The sequence below is a fragment of the Sarcophilus harrisii genome, chromosome 5 (genome assembly GCF_902635505.1).
Source record: "Sarcophilus harrisii chromosome 5, mSarHar1.11, whole genome shotgun sequence".
NCBI classification, from domain to species: Eukaryota; Metazoa; Chordata; class Mammalia; order Dasyuromorphia; family Dasyuridae; genus Sarcophilus; species Sarcophilus harrisii.
Genome location: NC_045430.1, coordinates 26,852,854 through 26,869,125, shown reverse-complemented (window position 1 = coordinate 26,869,125; position 16,272 = coordinate 26,852,854). Strand labels below are relative to the sequence as shown.

Here is a 16,272-nt window from a genome sequence, read left to right as displayed (position 1 = left end):
TCAGAGGCATTCTTTTCTCAGAATAGGATTCTCAGAATAGACTCACAATAGCATCGAGAGCTAGAAAGGAGAGGAGATGGTTTAGTCCAGTCCTCTCGCTTCAGAGATGAAAGGAAACTGAGGTCCAGTGAGGTTCTTTGCCCACAGGCACACAGCTACTAGCCAAGACCAAGTCGTCCTTGTAAGTGGCTGCTCAGCCTTTCCTTACCGATCTTGAGTCCCGTAGTGAATTTTCCTGTCTTTTTTCTTAGCAGTAGAGATCTCTAATCACAATGACTTCATATCCCCCTTTTGGAGGGAGCAGACGTAGCCTGACTTAGTGGATATAGTTGGTCTCCAAGCCAGGAAGAACTGGACTCAGGCCTTGCCCTTGCACCCACATCCTGGCCATTTTATGCTGGCCAGTAAGAACAGCTCCTGTGTATATAATACTTTGCAAGACCCTTTACACTTGTTATCTCATTTGGGAGGCTGTTATTGACCCCATTTTGCAGATAAGGAAATGAAGGCTGAGAGGGAAGTGAAGTGACTTATCTGGAGTCACCAAGTAGGATTTAACTTGCGTCCTGGACTCCATGCTCCAGGCACCTCGGAGACCAGGGCTCTGCACCATGCTGCAGGTTTCCTGGGCCCTCTGGTCATCATTCGGTGATTCTATGGACCTCTTCACAAAATCCTGTGTGCTTTAGGTGCCGAAGATAAAACACGTAGGATTACAATGGAGACCAATTATAGTGAAATATCATTATTGAAACTCCAGGTGAAGACCCCTTGCTCTAAGATTGAATTATGGAGAGGGTGTTGACCTGAATTGATGGAGGGAATTTCCTCACCTGGGAATGAAACAACAGGTCAGGTCTTAATGCCATCCTGAGACAGCAGGGTGCAGCAGAAAGAGGCAGAGGTCTTGGGTTTGAATGCAGAAGCAGTATCTAATTCACTCTATGACTGTGGTGGCCACAAAACCTCTTCGAGCCTCAGTTTTCTCTTCTGTAGAATGGAAAAGTGTTCCTGTCTGTGCTTGTACTGTAGCCTCACAGCAAGGCCTTCAAGTATTCTGTAAAGGGAGATAGGGCTGCTGGGGGTTTCAGAGAGCCTAGAGTTGGGAAGACTCACCCTTCAGAATCCAGATCTGGTCTCGGATGCTTCCTAGCTGGGTGAGCCTGGTCAGCCGCTTTGCCCTGCCATTTAAAAAAAGAAGGAAATAGACCTTGCCCATGAAAAAGACCATTATCCTTGCCAAGAGAACCCCCAGTGGGGTCATGAAGAGTCAGAAATAACTGAAGGATGACTCGAACAACAAAGTGAGATGCTATCACTATTTCTTTGAAGAATAAAATTGACCATATTTGGGGTCTTTACAACTTTGAAAAGACTTATTTTAATGAAAAATTTGGAGTCCAAAATTTGAGCTTTAATATTTTCAAAAAATATTTTGGCTTCCTTGTTTAATTTCAATTTCTTAGAATCTTAAAAAAAGCCTAAATTTTGCCTCTCCCCACCCCCACTCCCAAAGTCATAAATGAGCTCTTTTTTGGGGGGGTCGGAATCTATCAGAATTATAAGATGGGAGAATTTTGTAATGGAAAATTGGAGGTTGGCTGCCTAATGTAGCTCTTCCCTGCGTGTGTTCGTATTTGAGCCCTAAAGTCAGCACATGCTTACTTTTCTTCTATAGATGTCTTTGAAATGAGTAAAAACAGACCACAAATGAAGCAGATGAATTTTTGTCAGGTAGCTGTTTGCCTGTCTTTTCTGTTGGAAAGTTTTATAACCAACTTGAAGTTCAAGGTCTCCCAGCCAGGATGAAGCCCTGCAGTTGGTCCTGGTGCTTCTCTCTTAGAAGTTAGAACTGCACTTCCCTGCTTTCCCCTGCTCAAGATCTTTTAAAGTGAGGAAATGTTCCTAGAAGTGTGTAGATCCTTAGAATAAAACTCTTGTTCAAGATTTCTGAGAAATTGCTTGTTTGAGATTTTGAAAAAGCTACATGATGAGGAGTGATTGAAAGGAAGGAAAATTGATCTGGGCTCAATGCTTAGATCTCAGAAGGCTGAGTAAGTTTCAGTGAGTGTTGGTTTAAAGCTAGGATGGTCAGTATTTCCATCTCAGCACAAAGCTATGTCCATCTGAGTCTGCTTCCTGAGAGATGACTTTATTCCCTTGTCATGCAGGTGTGGAACTGGCATTCAGAGGAATTTGTATTTCTTAAAGCTCACCAAGAACCCGTGAAGGACTTTAGGCTCCTGCAGAATTCTCAGCTCCTGACCTGGTCATTTGATGGTACAGTGAAGGTAACTGGAACCCGGAGTGACCATGATGACTGTTGGCATACTGGCCAGTCCCCTGGATTACTTTTTAGAAACTTCATTAAGTTGGGGACTGGAATGTTTGTGGTGTTGGGAAGCCACATGCCTTTTGGCATCTTTTCCTTCTTCCTTTAGTTCTTTAGAGCCCTCTCAGCAGTGAAAAGGTGCAAACAGGGATTTGGTCAGACCCATGGGCTTCTAGCTCTTTAGGTTAACTGATTGAGAAAAATAACAGCTCGTGGGTTGTGGCCAAAATTGATCTCTTCTGTTCCTGGGTGGGCTCAGATTCACAGCCTTCTTGTCGCATTTCTTCCTTCTCTTCCCCCTCTTTTTTCCTCAAAGGTTTGGAATATCCTTACTGGCAAAGTAGAGAAGGACTTTGTTTGCCACCAAGGTACTGTTTTGTCTTGTGATATTTCTCCCGACGCCACCAAATTTTCATCTGCCTCTGCTGACAAGACTGCAAAGGTATTTTGGTGAATTGGGTTTGTATGGGTGATTTGGTCTTAAGCAGCAAGTTGTTCAAGTGCTAGATGTGGAGTCAGAAAGGCCTGAATTCAGGCCTCACCACTGAGGAGAGGCTTTTAACCTCTCTGAGCTTCATGCTACTTTTTAAGAATTCTATAGTAAATCATAGCTGGATTAGGATTTTCTTTGGTCGAAGGACTTCCTTTACACTGATAAATAAAATCATGGATTTTTTTTGTGTGTGTATGTGCTAGGATCAAAGTACGTGTCCTGAGGCCCCAAATCCTGTCTGTTTTGATTATTTTCTCTTTATCAGTCATTATTCTGATGCATCTCTAAAACTAGTCATGCAATTTGGGGATACTCTAAATAGTTTTTCTGCTGCTTATGGAAGATTATCTACTTTCTTAAATAACTTTTTTTTCCCCTTTAGATTTGGAGCTTTGAGAGCCATTCCCCTCTCCACGAGCTGAGGGGTCATGAAGGCTGTGTGCGGTGCTCTGTCTTCTCTGGGGATAGTGCCCTCCTGGCCACGGGAGATGACAATGGAGAAATCCGGGTATGGCTCTTGGGGCCACGTTCCTCCTGCCTTTCCTGACTGTTGCCTCAGGGTCAGCGCCCTTATGACCTTCCTCATGCTTTTGAGCTGGCTTTTGAGCTGATTTCATCCCCATGCACACTATTTTCATGGTCTCTCCTCATGTCAGAGGATGATCCATTTGCCACCAGGAGTCAAGCTTTTCCTTCCCTTGGCAGGGGGTGAGGGGCAGACCCCATCATTCGTTGTTGCTTTCTGTCTTCAGGCCATGGTGGTGGGAGTTTGGAGGAGTCATCCTCACTCTTAAGATGACTGGGCTCAGTTTGTATTGGCAGAAATGATTTTTAAAAATGTTCCTTTGTCTTCTCATCAAATGGCAAATGATGACTTATTATAGAAAAAAGAAAGCCCTGAATCCTTCTGAACCCTTTGACATGAAACAGGCATGTAGGGCAGGGTGCTGTCTGTCCCCTGCATGGTCTGCTTGTATGCTCAGTTTGCTAATTGGTGGAGAAGAGATGGGCATGTCAGATGTTGAGCCTGCAAGGGTTAGGAATTGATGGGTGTGTTTATAGCTAAATAGCTCTTGCTTCTCTGTGGTTCAAGAAATGCATGTGTCTCTCAGACCAGTCTTACTGACCAACTAAGGGCCTTTTGGACTGGGCTAAAACCTATTTGTTTATGTGAAAGCGCTTCTTCAGGGGAGGTAAGACCACAGGACATGCTTAACCCACCAATACCTTTTTAAGTTTGGCAACTCATGTCCTTGTCCAGTCCTAAATCAGTGTGAAATGTGAAAGAGACTTTTAATATTATGTGGCTACATGTTGGCCTCCAGACCGGCTTCTGGGGAGGAGGAGGCTGGTGGTGGTTAAACAGCTACCAGGCTGCTGGAGGAGGAGTCGGCCGTCCCTGCTCAGAGATGGAGCAGGTCCAAGGTTCCGGGCTGAGTAGGTTAGCAGTGGGTTTGGGTCCTGGTGGTGGCTGTGGCACTTCGAGCATGAATGACATAGACCCAGTGTTAAAAACCCAGCCACCCGGCCCTGAATGAGACAGACCATGGGGACCGGTGCAGCATGGGGCAGGCCATCTGTATTCCTTGTTTCTGCCACATGACTAGAACCGACCTTTTTCAGTCTAGCCTCTTGTCAGTCTTTCTGTGCCTTGGATGCTGTGCCCTCTGGCTTCCTTGGCATCGCCATCTGTCTTGCCACTGTTCCCTAAGACCTGGTAGCCTTTCCACCTGCTCTGTAAATGAACCCTTCTGTCTGTGTTGCCTCACTCGTCAAGGTCCAAGGCCACCTTGCTCTTCTCTCGCTGTCCTGAGTGTTTGTTTAGTCAGTTCTGGATCATAGTCAATGTCCAAGGAAGTTTTTGTCCCTCCAGGTTTTTCTTCTTTGGTGGCGCTTGTTGGCACAGACTTGGATGTAGAGTGCAGTGTTCATATATGGAGGGGCTTCAGCGGAAATGTGGCACAGGCTGGGTTCCAGGCCCACACAGGGTCCTGGCGAGTCCCAGGCCTTCCAGGCTCTTGGTGTTCTCACCCTGCAAGTGTGTCTGTTGGCAGGAGCTCCCTGCACAGAGATCACAGGGAGACAGTGTGTCTGCGTGTAAGTGTATGTATGTAACCCAGATACTCGGTGGTTCCTGCACTACAGGCACACAGTCCGTGCATACTTCTGTGTGTGTTCTCTATGTCTCTGAGGTGTCTCTTCAAAATACGTTTGTGTTGTGCTTGCACGTCTTGTTCAGGAAATGTTGAGTCCTGACAGCTTTCTTTTCTGTGTCCCTGGTGCTGTGGGTTGGAGAATTCCATGATGGGACATCCGCTGCCAGGGTGGGAGGTCCACAGGAGGGAAGCTCTGAATTCGGAGGTTTGTTTCAACAGCTGCTGCTGCTCTTTCCCATGTGTAGATATGGAATGTGTCCACTGGCCAGCGGCTTCATTCCTGTGTCCCTGTGACTGTGGAGAAAGGAGAGACAGCCTTCGTGGGCTGGGTGACCGACCTCCGCTTCTCTCCTGATAGCAGAACGCTGGTGTCTGCGGGGGCCTATCTGAAGGTACGTGTGTGCTGAGCACGTGGGAGCTGGGCCCAGAAGGGGCCCCGTGGCGATCCTCTGGGGCGGGCAGCTAGGACAGGGCTTAGGGAAGCTTTCTTGTACCGGTTTTATGACATGGGCTGGCTGCTAAGCCTCTTGATGCCTCAGCGACCCCTCAGGTACGGCTGAGAAATAGTTAGGGAGATTACAAAACTAGGGCCACCTTGGTATGGGAGCACATTCATGTAGAGACTTTCTTAGAATTTGAATTGAATATAATAAGCATTAAGTGTTGGTTCTGAATTTTACAGAAACCAAGTAAATGAACTTTTCTGCATACACAGAATGGCTTAGGGAGGGTGATGTGGCCTGCCTGCTGACTGGGGTCAGACCCAGGGGGATTGGGGTTGTGGATGGTTGGTGGGACCCTTCTGGTACCCTGACACACGTGCACGAGTGCGCACATACACACTCACAAACACGCACACACACACTCACAAACACTGCTCTCCCAGCGGGCCTGCGTGATGACACCAGGCATAGTGAAAGAGGAAGAAAGAGGCCGGGAGGTTTCTGTCCCGGGCCGTTTGGGTGCTTGGGACAGAGTGCCTGTGCTTGGTGTCTTGGACCTTAACAAGGCTCAACACTTGGGCTTCCCAGAGGATGAGAATGATAGGGAAGTGACGTGTTTAAGGTCACATGGGAAGTAATCAGTCACTAAGCATTTATTAAGTGTCTGCTGTGGGCCACATAACGGTGCTGGCGGCTAAGCACAGAATAGTGCCTGCCATCAGGGAGAGGGGAGTCTGCAGTAATAATTTGTGCATTTCTAGACATGTGCAGAACCTACACAAAGAAAATCCAGGGCTGTTTTGGTAAATGAGTCAAGAAAGGCCTCATGTCAGAAGTGATGCTGGGGCTGAGCTTTGAATGAAAAGCCAAGGGGTTCTAAGAGGTGGAGGTGAGCAGCAAGCATCCCAGGTTTTGTCCCCTGTCTCCAACATAGGAGACGCTTTCTGGTGGGGGCTTCTGGCACAGTGTCCCCCTCCCCCTCTGTTAGAATTCACCTGGCTTATGGCATGCAGTGATGCTCAGAACCCTAAAACAAAGCAAGTGCTATCAGTACGTGCAGGCCTCCTTGCTGTGTGGGCACGTCAGAGACAACAGCTTCTGTAAAATGGTAGAGATCTGACTGTCTAGGCCAGGTTCTTGTGCCCTAGGATTTTGTTCAGGCTGGGAGCACGGTGGCCACCTACAGACCCAGAACTTCTGCTCACCTGGGAGCTTAGACCTGAGCTGTTCCACCATCCCTAGTAGTTCTCTGCTGGCCTTTTAAAGTGGAACAGCCACTGTGATGATAAGGTACTGGCTGCATTTACACAGCCTCAGGAATTTATCCAAAAGTGATGGAGCAAATTAAAAGGAAAAGAAACAGCTTCTCTGCCATCTTAGAACATGGGCCTTCGGAGCCTGTTTACTCCTTAGCGTAGAGGCTTTACGGTGCAATGTCAGGAAGATAAAGGAGGTTTCTGGGAGCCGAGAATCCTTAACTCCCCAAGTTGTTGCTAATGATAGCATTAAAGAAATAAGGGCTTGTAGTTTGCCCAGGCTGGGTTGTAGAATATGAACATAAAATGGCACTCAGGCTGCTATGATTCTGACCAGTGCAGGGAAAAAATGCAGATAATCATAGGAGAATTTCAAAGAAGTACAGCTTTGGAAAAACTCATTTTTAAAATATCTTTTATGTTACCATCATGTAGATTCCAAATTGATCAATCCCTTACACTTACTGCAGCTGTAAGTCTCAGAGAGTAGCTTGGGGCTTCAGAGGTGAAGCCACTTGATCAGGGTCAGTTAGCCTGCTTGTGCCAGTGGTAGAATTAAAAAATCATTGTCTTTCTTAATGTATTTTATTTTTTCTCAATAACATAGTAAATTTTTTTTTTACATTCATCTTTATTTTGAGCTCCAAATTTTCTCTTACTCTCCCTGCCTTCTCCTATTCTTGAGAAAACAAGCAATTTGATACAGATCATACATGTGCCATGATGCAAAACATGTATCCATATTTAATGTTACCAAAAAAAAAAAAAAAAAGGCCAAAACCAAACAAGCCAAGAAAAATAAAGTGAAAAAAGTATGTTTTGATCTGCATTCATACTCCATCAATTTTTTCTCTGGAGGTGGATAACATTTTTTATCATGACTCCTTTGGAATTGTTTTGGATCATTTTATTGCTGAGAATAGCTAAGTCATTTATAACTAATCATTGTACAATATTGCTGTTACTGTGCACATATAGTGTTCTCATTCTGCTCACTTCACTCTGCATGAGTTAATATAAGTATTCCTGGGTTTTTCTAAAAATGACCAATTATTAATCATTGCTTATAACCCAACAATATTCTATCACAGTCATGTTATTATCCTTACAATTTCCAGTTCTTTGCTACCATAATTTTATATATATATATATATATATATATATATAGATCCCTTTCCTTTTTTTTTTCTTTAAGATATAGTCTTAGAAGTGATATTGCTGGATCAAAGGATATGCATAATTTTGTATCTCTTTCAGCAAAGTTACAGGTAGCTCTCCAGAATGGTTAGATTGGTTCACAACTATACCAACAGTGCATTAATATCTCAATTTTTCCACTTTCCCTCCAACTTTTGTCATTTTCCTTTTCTGTCATATTAGCCAATCTTACGGGTATGGGGTAGTATCTCAAGCATTGTTTTTGTTTGCATTTTTCTGATGAGCAGTGATTTCTTTCATTTCTTTCTTTCTTTTAAATTATAGCATTTTATTTTCAAAACATGCATAGATAATTTTCAACATCCACCCTTGCAAAACCTTGTGTTTCAGTTTTCCCCTCCTTCCTTCCCCTGCCTCCTGCCCTATACAGCAAGTAATTGAATATATGTTAAACATGTGCAATTCTTCTATGCACATTTCCACTAATTATCATACTGTACAAGAAAAATCAGATCAAAAAGGAAAAAAAATGAGAAAGAAAACAAAATGCAGGCAAACAGCAACAACAAAAAATGAATATACTATGTTGTGATCCACACTCAGTCCCCATAGTCCTCTCTCTGGGTGCAGATGGCTCTCTTTATTGGAAATGACCTGAAGCACCTCATTATTGAAAAGAACCATATCCATCAGAATTGATCATCGTATCTTGTGGCTGCATACATGCTCTCCTGCTTTTCCTTAACTCACTTCGATGAGCAATGGTTTAGAGCATTTTTTTTCATATATTTTGATTTCTTCTTTTGAAAACTTACTGTTCATATTCTTTGATTATCAATTGGGTAATGACTCATTCTTATAAATTTGCTTGAGTTTTCTATATTTGAGAAATGAAGCTTTTATTAGAGAACCTTGCTGTAAAATTCCCTCCCCCCAGTTTCCTGCTTTCCTTCTCATGTTGGCTGTATTAGTTTTGTTACCCTTTTAAATTTAATATAATCAAAATTATCTATTTTACATTCTCTAATGTGCTCTAATTCTTGTTTGGTCATTCTTCCCTTATTCATAAATCTAATAGGTAAACATTTCCAAGCTTTCCTAATTTGCTTACGGAATTACTTTTTATATCTAAAGCATGTTCCTATTTTGACCTTCTCTTGGTGTATATGGTATTAGATGATAGTTTATACCTAATTTCTCAAATTGTTACAGTTTTTTCAGAAGTTTTTGTCATAGTGAGTTCCTTTCCCAAGAGCTTAGATGTTTGGGTTTATCAAATAATAGATTTCTGTGATCATTTACTGCTATGTATTGTATACCTAATCTATTCTATTGATCTATCACTCAGTTTCTTAGCCAGTACCAGATCTTTTTGATGATTACCATTTTATAATATAATTTGAGAGCTGGTAATGCTAGGCCACCTTCCTTCACTCTTGGCCTACCCTTGAACAATTAATATTTTTCCAATTGTTTATATCTGACCTTATTTGTATGAGAAGTGTTTTATAATTGTGCTCACATAGTTCCTGTGTGTTAGTAGGTAAACTCCCAAGTATTTTATTTTTTGTAGTTATTTTGAACTAAATAGGAAATAAGGGGAAAAAAAATAATAGAAAAAGAAAAGGAAAATAAAAAAACCCAACAAACAAAACATTCTCATATGCCCAGCAGAGCATCAGGGAGGATTCAAAGTATATATCGATAAGTTTTCATTTCAAGAAAGAATATATAGTAATGGAAGAAATTATATTCATGAATGCCCATCTTTTTTTGCTTCCATTTATATATACATATATACTCTTCTCTCTCTCTACACACACATACATATACCTACATATATATAAAATATATTCATACCCACATGTATATATTCACACACATATACATTTATCTGTGTACACATACATATACTTACATGCATACATGCCCACATATATTCAGACACACATGTGTGTATGTATATATATATATATATATATATATATATATATATATGCATATACATTTACCCATGTGTAAACATGCATCTAAAACAATATTAATATGGCTGATATATGATGTAGATTTCTCTCTTGGTTGAATCTTTGGCTTTGTCTAAGATCAATGATTACCAATCCTACTTTTTTCCCAATGAATTCTACTCCTGATCTTTATATATCTCTTATCTCTTATCCCTGCTAACTCTTCTACTTTGATTTTGCTTTTCCTTAACCCTCTTTGTCCACCCCTACCTCTTCCATTCAAAGATCTCTTCCTTATTATCTCTTTACCCCTTTTCCCCCCTCTTTATTCCATTCCCATTAACCTATAGACCTTATCCCACTCTTGTTCATCTAAACACCTGTCTGTATTCCACCTTATCTTATACCATCCTTCCCCCATTTATCCCTTTCCTATTAATCTACACACTTTGTCCTGCTGCCATAAATCTGTACATCCTTGTATATCCCACTTTATCCTATTTCCTCCTCCCTGATTTCTTTATAGATTTTGGAGGATGCTATATGCTTCATAGTGTGTGTGTGTATGTGTGTATAGAACCCATTCCCAATGTGAGTGGGTTTTCAAAATTATGAGCCTTCTTCTCCCCCTTTAATGCCTCTGTACCTCATTTGTGTAACACACTTTTTTTACCTTTTCTTAGACAGTTTTGCATTTTAGAATCTGGTCATATTTAACTCTGCCCCAATCTTTTTTTCACCTGTACAGTTACTGATGTCAGTCTTCAATATATGATATATGTTTTTGTGTAAAAAACACAAATGATTTATTCATGTTGAGTTCCTTGGAAATAAGTTTGTTAAATGTCCGTTTTTTTTCCTTCAATATTATGGATAATTTTGCTGAATATATTTTTGGCTATCGGCTTAGTTCTTTTGATTGCCAGTATATATTATTACAGGACCTGCAGTCTTTTATTGTGGCTTCTGGTAAATCCTGTACAATTCTAATTGTAATTCCAGCATATTTGAATTGGTTTTGTTTGTTTGTTTCTTGCAAAATATTCTCTTTGATCTGAAGATTTTGAAACTTGGCAATAATATTCCTAAATGTTTTCCACAAAGCATCTCTTTGAAGTGGTGATCAGTGAATTTTTTCAATTTGTACTTTTCCCTTCTGTTCTTCAGGATAATTTCTTTTGATTATTTCTTGCATTATTGTGCCAAGGGTTCTTCTTTTGGTCACAGCTTTCAGGTAGTCCAATTAGTCTTTATATTTTCTCTTCTTGATCTGTTCTCCAGATAGGTTATTTTTCTTATGTTTTAGATTCTGTTCCATTTTTTTCATTCTTTATATTTTAGTTTGTTATTTTGTAGTCTTTTTATAGCTTTACTGGCTTCCCCTTGCCCAGTCCTAATTTTCAAAGAATTATTTTCATTTTTAAGACTGTATCTGCTTTTCTAATTGGTTAACGTTTTTCCCCCCATAGTCTTGTTTTTCTTAGATGATTCTTTTTAAAAATTATTCCTCAAAGCACTCTTGTTTGGTTTTTGAAGTCTTTTTTTGAGTTCTTTTGTAAGTTCTCTCTGGGCAGGAAGCTATTTAACATTACTCTTTGGAGTAGAAGAGGCTTTTTTTTTTTCTTTCTTTTTTTTTTTTTTTTTTTTTTTTTTTTTTTTTTTTTTTTTTTTACTTCAGTGTCCTCTGAAGATGATCCCCCAGTCTTTCTTGTTCCCATAGTACGTTTCAATGCTTGGGTTCTTTCCTCATTACCAGTTCATTTTTATCATTATTTTTAAAATAAAAACTATTAGTGTAAGCATCTCGAATCAGGGGATGAGGAGGTGGTGCTTCTAGCTTCTCTCCAGCTCTCCCCTCTGATCTGGAACCCCAAGCCTAGAGCTCCTCCCTCCTGCAAGTGCCTGCAGCCAGCTGACTTGGCGTGCTGGTTCCTTATCACCCTGGGTCTGGTGTTACCAATCAGCGGAGCTTCCCTCAGTCTTCCTGGACTCAGACCCCAACTCCACAAACAGTCTGGGAGATGAAAGTTTCTGTGGTTCCTGCTGAGATTCCTCCACACCCAGCTAGTCCCAGGGCTCCCCACTTGGGGTTTGTGAAGCTAGCCGGGAGGTATCTGCACTTTCTTCAGGTTAATCCCCAGCCTGAGGTCTTTCTTCAGATCTGTGATTGTGCCCCTGTTCTGCCCCAAGTCCTCTTGATTTTTCACCAGTCTATGTTCACCCTGAGGCGCAAATTTGTTCCGTTTGTAGGGGAAATCTGGAGAGTTTGAAATTTACCAACTTACTCTGCCATCTCCCCAGAATCCTCCTGTCTACAGCTGTTTTGAATGGAATTTCTCTTTCTATCTCTTGCTTTTGGGCTGTGTAATATATAGAAATGTTGATGATTTGTGTGGATTTATTTTATATCTTGTAACTTTGCTAAAGTTGTTAATTATTTTAAATACTTTTTAGTTGATTATTCTGTCCCTCCCATTCCTTCCCTCCTTTTCCTTTTCTCTTTTTTCTCCTTCTGTTCTCCTGCCTCTCTTTCCTCAAATCCTTCCTTTATTCATCTGCCAAAATTTGATATGCCCAAAATACAGGTTTAACCTCACCATCATCCTCCTTCTCCTCCTCCTCCTCCTCCTCCTCCTACTTAGTAACCTCTTGGGCCCCTTAGCCTTTTTGGCATTAAAACCCCTTCACAGCCTTACTCCAGTCTGCCTCTTCTTCAGTCTTTCCCATGCTGTAGCATCCAGCCAACCTGCCCTTGCTGATCATCCCACAGACCATGCCATCATGGCTGGAGAGCCTCCTTGCTCTCCCTTCTAGAATCCCCGGCTTCCTTCAGACTGTTGCTTTCTTTACTGCCCGCCACAAACCCTGTCTCTGTCATTTTTGTTTTCATGTCTCCCTTACCAGTCTCTGATCTCTAGGAGAACAGGAAGCATCTCTTTCTTGTCTTTGTAACACTAGTATTTAGCACAAAGCCTGGCACATAGTAGGCACTTAATCCATGCTTGGTGCCAGATTGATTTGTGTAGCAGTCACCATGGTACGGGGCGGGGGGGGGGGGGGGGGGGGGAAAGAGGGGAGGCTGACTGATAAATGACAAATACTTTTATTGAAGTTACAGCAAGCAGTCATTTTATTCACTTGGCTAAGAGTTTAAAGAGCATGAAGTATATAATAAGAGCATAACAAACAATAAGAGCATCACCTAGCATATGCCCAATAAGAGCATAGCAAATGTCTTTGGACCAGCTCCATCAGAACCTCATCCTAACATAACAAATTGATAATAGCGGACCTGTAGGTAGCACTTTAACATTACAGAATGCTTTCTATGTAATCTGACTGAATTTACAACCCAGTGAGGCTGCCATTGTTTGTTAATAGAAATAGTCTTACTTTGCAGCGGAGGAGGTTGAGCCTCAAATTTGTCAATTTTATACAAGATCAAATGCCAGAATCAAGATTTGAAACTCAGGTCTTCCCTACCCCACATTGCCCTTCAGGTGCCCTCTCCATGTGAGGGCCCTGCCACCTGTAGTTGTGTTGGGTTTAAGTGGGTTTGGGAGTGGAAGAGCAGTGAAGGCATGGATGGCAGCTAACAGGGACACAACTCTCTTTATTGTAATTATGGGTTGAACAAGGAGGCCGCTAAGGTCCTTTCTAGCTCTTGGATTCTCTGATTTAGTCATTCATTGTGGAGACCAATAACTGCATCTGAGAATTTCTTTTGTCTTTTGATAGTGGTGGAACGTGGACACCGGTGAATCGTTACAGACCTTCTACACAAATGGAACCAACCTCAAGACCATACACGTGTCTCCTAGTTTCAAAACATATGTGACTGTTGATAATCTTGGAATTTTATATGTACTCCAAGCTTTAGAATGATATTGTTCTGCCCAGTGTAAGTAAGCCATCTGTGACTGCTTGTGGCTAGATGGAATGGCGGGTGGGGATGTCCCAATCAGACTCTGTATGTCAAGGATACTAAACTGTGAATCATTTTGCAGTATTGAGTTCATTACAAGTGCTTATTGTCAGATGAATAATGTTTATGCAGATTTTTCCCCAAATGAGCACACCTTTAATCTTGTTTTCCATAATCATTATTGTTAACAGTTTGTACTTTCAGATACAAAAGGAAATTTATGTAGCTTGTTACACTGTTGATATAATTCTATTTTCAGACATATTCACATTGGTTGACATAATTAATGAGACTCAGAAAAAATAGATATTTGAGAAGCAGGAGAAATTCCTTTCACATTTGGAGGGTCAGTCTAGGGAGGTACCTTCACAGACCAACTCTTACCTCCCTCCCTTCCTCTTGTGGGGGAAGGCATTTAAGAGGAGGCTGTCTTTTAAGTTATCATGATTTGTATCCCATAAATGTGCTTTATGAGAAGCAGTGTACTATAGTGGTGGGAAGACCCAATTGGCTTTGGGGTCAGGAAGACATGAGGTCGCTTCCTGCCTCTGCCATGAAGGGGGAAAGTCATTAACCTATCAGTGTCTCAAACAGCTGGAAGTGGCAGTATCCTGAAGGGAGTTTTCATACCAGGGGCCTTTACCAGTGAAATCACAGGTCTGGGCTATCCCCCCCAAAAAACTGCTTTAAAAATGTCTTGTGTTTGCAATGTTGATTTAAATTGACATCTTTAGATGAAATGAATCTTTAGATTTCAAACTTGCTCCTTTATAAAGCAGTCATTATGGAAGGATGAGGAAAAACCAAATCTATTAGTCCTCATATTTTCACTTCCTTCCACCCCCACTTCCCTGACAGTATGGGCCAGCTATCAGCAGATTCTAGAAATGTGATGTTGGACTGATGTCCTGAGTTCTTGATCCCATCATCTCTACATCCTGGTCAGAATCCTTCATTGTCTGAACTCAAATTTATTAGAATCCATTTATTTTGGGTGGATGAATACCTTTCTACTGGAAAATAGTTTTGGGGAGGGGAAACCCATCTTTATTAAGGGAAAGTTTCCTGAATGCCATGTGACTGTTCTGCTAATCTCTTTGGGTCTCAAGTTTCTTTATCTACAAAATGAACTAGGTGGTCATTGGATAAAGCTGCTGTTATTTTTTTTTTTTTAACCAACAAAGAACTCCATAGGATTTGGCTCATGTTTAAAAGAATGGCTTAAGAGGATTGTTCCTTATTGGGGGACCATGAATATATCAGGACTCTTGAAATCTGCTAAATGGTGCAACAAAACCAGAGAGAGAAAGAATCAGGAGGGGAGTATCTTTATACAAAAGAGCTCCCTCATGGAGTCCTCTAAATGGGGACACTGCCCAAGGTCCCATAGTGGCTAATTGAGGGCCCAAACTCTCAGGTTCTTTTCTGCAAGCCCAGAGTTCTTTTATCATGAAAGCTGTGAAATGAGACCAGAAGAGCTGGAGTTTTGTCCCTCACCTGTGGGCAACTCCCTTTACTGTTTGGAGCCTCAGTTTTGTAATCTATAAATTGGGGATCAATAGGGCTGTTACTGTCATATCTAAGGAAGAAGCCCTTGGTCCTCTTCAAATTATTCCAGAAATATGGCTAGCAATGTGAATTAAAAATGCCAAGCTTTTTGCATTATTAAAATGCAGTTTGTCAGTCTTAAGGCCAGATGCAAAACTAACTAGTTCTGTAGTGGGGTCTTGACACAGTGACCGACGTCATCCATGGGTGCGGAACTGACAAGCTCTCTGTTGTCTGTGCCAAGCTGAAGGACTTGTGACGAAGGAAATATATCATGGCACGTATTTGTAGCATGGATGTCCAGAATTCAGGACAGCTTTAGAGCTCATTGAAGGACAGGGAGGGTAAGAACACTCCAAGCCCTCTGGAGTTTTCCATGAGCTAAGTTCTCTCTCATGGTGAGGAGAGAAAAGCAGCCTCAGGTATATCCCATTTTAGCCAAAACCAAAATATGAAAATCTGAAATTGTTGTTGTTGTCTTTCCCTTTAAAATAGGAACTAGTTAGCATGTAAATTGTCATTTCTCTTTTGTCTGGTAAAAATTGGATGAATGGCAATATTTCCACATGTGCTTTTCCAGAAACAGCTCTCTTACACAAAGCTGGGCACAGCCTGTTAGTGGAATTATAAATTTAGAGCTGGAAGAAGCTTGGAAGCCATTGAGTCCAGCCCTCTCGTTTTATAGAGCAGGCACAGAGATGTAGCTGACTTGCCTAGGGTCTCACAGCCTACTAAATGTCTGAGGCAAGATTTGAAACCAGGATTTCCTGACTCTGGACTTGGGAGGCCTCTCCACCATACTACGTCATTTCCCATTGTTTTGTTATTGCTTTTAAGATACAATACTTTTAAAACCCGTTTGTACAGTTTGGTTTAAGGGTTATTTGTTTATGTGTCTTCTCTCCCATCAAGACACCTTTCCTCCTCCAGGGCTTCCAAAATAGAATAAAGGAAAGAGCACAGAATGACATGATTGTATATAATGACAGAAGGGCTG

The 16,272-nt window shown here is 41.5% G+C and overlaps 1 protein-coding gene across 3 annotated transcripts in view; it reads left to right on the top strand.

The window, feature by feature from the left end:
• The window catches only part of APAF1 (apoptotic peptidase activating factor 1), an 84,547-nt gene extending 69,606 nt beyond the window's left edge, over positions 1-14,941 (top strand). For all 3 annotated transcript variants that reach the window (XM_012550588.3, XM_012550589.3, XM_012550587.3), the window contains 5 exons: positions 2,172-2,291; positions 2,649-2,774; positions 3,208-3,333; positions 5,227-5,373; positions 13,541-14,941. In XM_012550588.3, coding sequence (XP_012406042.1) covers positions 2,172-2,291; positions 2,649-2,774; positions 3,208-3,333; positions 5,227-5,373; positions 13,541-13,687 — 666 coding nt within the window. In that variant the 3' untranslated portion in view covers positions 13,688-14,941. The remainder of the gene's footprint in view (positions 1-2,171; positions 2,292-2,648; positions 2,775-3,207; positions 3,334-5,226; positions 5,374-13,540) is intronic.
• The last annotated feature ends 1,331 nt before the right edge of the window (positions 14,942-16,272 follow it).